Source organism: Scomber japonicus, chromosome 7 (assembly GCF_027409825.1).
Source record: "Scomber japonicus isolate fScoJap1 chromosome 7, fScoJap1.pri, whole genome shotgun sequence".
In the NCBI taxonomy this organism is placed as follows: Eukaryota; Metazoa; Chordata; class Actinopteri; order Scombriformes; family Scombridae; genus Scomber; species Scomber japonicus.
The window spans coordinates 33,114,291-33,116,975 of record NC_070584.1 but is presented as its reverse complement, the minus strand read 5'-3'; the positions used below and the strand labels follow the sequence as shown (position 1 = coordinate 33,116,975).

Genomic DNA, 2,685 nt, shown 5'->3' with positions numbered 1-2,685 from the left:
GGATACAGGTTGTTCTATGGTTGCTATAGATACAGGTTGTGTTATGGTTGCTATGGATACAGGTTGTTCTATGGTTGCTATAGATACAGGTTGTTCTATGGTTGCTATAGATACAAATTGTTCTATGGTTGCTATAGATACAGGTTGTTCTATGGTTGCTACGGATACAGGTTGTTCTATGGTTGCTATAGATACAGGTTGTTCTATGGTTGCTACGGATACAGGTTGTTCTATGGTTGCTATAGATACAGGTTGTTCTATGGTTGCTACGGATACAGGTTGTTCTATGGTTGCTATAGATACAGGTTGTTCTATGGTTGCTATGGATACAGGTTGTGTTAGTGTATAAAGGAAGAATAACACAAATCACTGCTGACATAAGAGACATTTATGAAGTTGAGTTTCTTTTTTTCAACTTGTACACAAACAGAATGAGTGTAAAACATCACATTTAAGTTCAACGAGGAAATAAATCCATGTTTCATGTTGTCATGGCCTCAAAGAGGAAGGAAAAGCAAAGGAATTATTTTTTAGATAGCACTTTCTTGGTGTGACCTGCAAACGTCATGTTGAAACATGCCATCTTTAATTCTAATTTATTTTACTTAATATCACATACTATAATGAAACAGTAACAGTACATCTTGCTTTTTAATCAAATACAATGAAAATGTCTTCTTTTTCTTTCATACTACATGTGTAGATATGTCTGCTGCCAGCTGTCTGCTATCTGAAGATCAGTTCCTGTGCTCCATCTGTCTGGATGTGTTCACTGATCCAGTCACCACACCATGTGGACACAACTTCTGCAAAGACTGCATCAATGAACACTGGAACAGTAATGACCAGTATCAGTGTCCACTGTGTAAAGAGACTTTCAACACAAGACCTGACTTGAAGGTCAACACTTTGCTCTCTGAGATGGTTTCTCAGTTCAGACAGGAAGCTCAACAGAAAGCCAGCAGCAGCAGCTCAGAGCAACAAGCTGCCAAACCAGGAGAAGTTCCCTGTGACGTCTGTACTGGAACCAAACTGAAGGCCCTGAAGTCCTGTCTGGTGTGTCTGACCTCCTACTGTGAGACTCACCTGGAGCCTCATCTGACAGCCTCACGTCTGAAAAGACATCAGCTGATGGACCCTGTGGAGAACCTGGAAGACAGGATGTGTATGAAGCATGATAAACCTCTGGAGCTGTTCTGTAAGACCGACCAGACATGTGTCTGTGTGCTCTGCACTATTTTAGACCACAAGACACATGAGTTTGTTCCTCTGAAAGAAGAATATGAAGGAAAGAAGGCAGAGCTGGGGAAGACAGAGGCTGAAATTCAGGAGATGATCCAGAAGAGACGACTGAAGATTGAAGAGATCAAACACTCAGTTGACCTCAGTAAGGAAGCTGCAGACAGAGAGAAAGCAGAAGGTGTTCAGGTCTTCACCGCTCTGATGGAGTCTGTTGAGAGAAGCCTGAATGAGCTCATTGAGACGATTGAAGAGAAGCAAAGAACAACAGAGAAACAGGCTGAAGACTTCATCAAAGAGCTGGAACAGGAAATCTCTGAGCTGAAGAAGAGAAGCTCTGAGGTGGAGAAGCTCTCACACTCTGAAGACCACCTCCACCTCCTCCTAAACTTCCCGTCCTTGAAAGCTGCACCACCCACCAAAGACTGGACAGAGGTCAGCGTCTGTCCATCGTATGTGTGGACTGTGATGAGAGCTGTGACTCAGCTGGAGGAGAAGCTCAGTGAACAGATAAATAAGCTGCTTGACGCTGAGATGAAGAAGGTCCAGCAGTATGCAGTGGATGTGACTCTTGATCCTGATACAGCACATCCTGATCTCATCCTGTCTGATGATGGGAAACAAGTACAGAGGAAGATTGTCACAGACAGCACAGAGAGATGTTCTCATTGTCCCAGTGTGTTAGGAAAGCAGAGTTTGTCTTCAGGCAGATCTTACTTTGAGGTTCTGGTTAATACGGAGACTAACTGGGATTTAGGAGTAGTCAGAGAGTCGATCAACAGGAAAAGGCAAATTACATTGAGTCCTAAGAATGGCTACTGGACTATATGTTTGACAGACAGAAAGTACAAAGCTAATGATGACCCTTCAGTCTGTCTCTCTGTTGGGGGTTTTCTTATGAGGGTGGGGGTGTTTGTGGATTATGAGCAGGGTCTGGTCTCCTTTTATGACTTATATCCTGCAGCTCTTATCTACTCCTTTACTGGCTGCTCCTTCACTGAGAAACTCTACCCGTTCTTTAGTCTTGGGCCTTCTGATGACGGTAACGACGATAACCATCTAACCATCTGTCATTCATACTGACTGATGTTAATTGGTTAAAGACCAAACATGATAAACTGATCAACTTTCAATGAAAAGATTCACTCTCTCATTTATGTTATATGCATATTCAGCAGTAATTTACAGTGTAGACTTATTGTCATCAGTATGAAAAATATGTTTAAACTGTTTTTACTCTCTCTCTCTGCCTCATTTTTGCTTTTCAGTATATAAACTAACCTTAAATAAACCAAAACCTTAAAAAATCAAGTTTGTAAATGTGCTGGTTTGTGTTTGAAAAGCTCACAAGTACAGTAAAAGTACTGCAGTATTATAGTGATGTAGTATGCAGTATTGCAGTAAAAGTACTGCAGTATTATAGTGATAGCTAGTTTATACTACTTT

At 41.4% G+C, this 2,685-nt stretch overlaps 1 protein-coding gene across 1 annotated transcript; it reads left to right on the top strand.

Moving 5' to 3' along the window:
- Positions 1–921: 921 nt before the first annotated feature.
- LOC128362335 (E3 ubiquitin-protein ligase TRIM21-like) lies at positions 922–2,422 on the top strand. Its single transcript, XM_053323077.1, has 2 exons — positions 922–945; positions 1,252–2,422. Exons 1-2 carry the CDS (start codon positions 922–924, stop codon positions 2,320–2,322), a joined length of 1,095 nt encoding a protein of 364 aa, XP_053179052.1. The 3' UTR covers positions 2,323–2,422.
- The last annotated feature ends 263 nt before the right edge of the window (positions 2,423–2,685 follow it).

Excerpts from the sequence above, each read along its gene's own strand:
- LOC128362335 (XM_053323077.1), top strand. The coding sequence starts at position 922 with ATGGTTTCTCAGTTCAGACAGGAA. Across the intron at positions 946-1,251 it reads TTTCTCAGTTCAGACAGGAA|ACACATGAGTTTGTTCCTCT; the intron begins GCTCAACAGAAA and ends TTAGACCACAAG.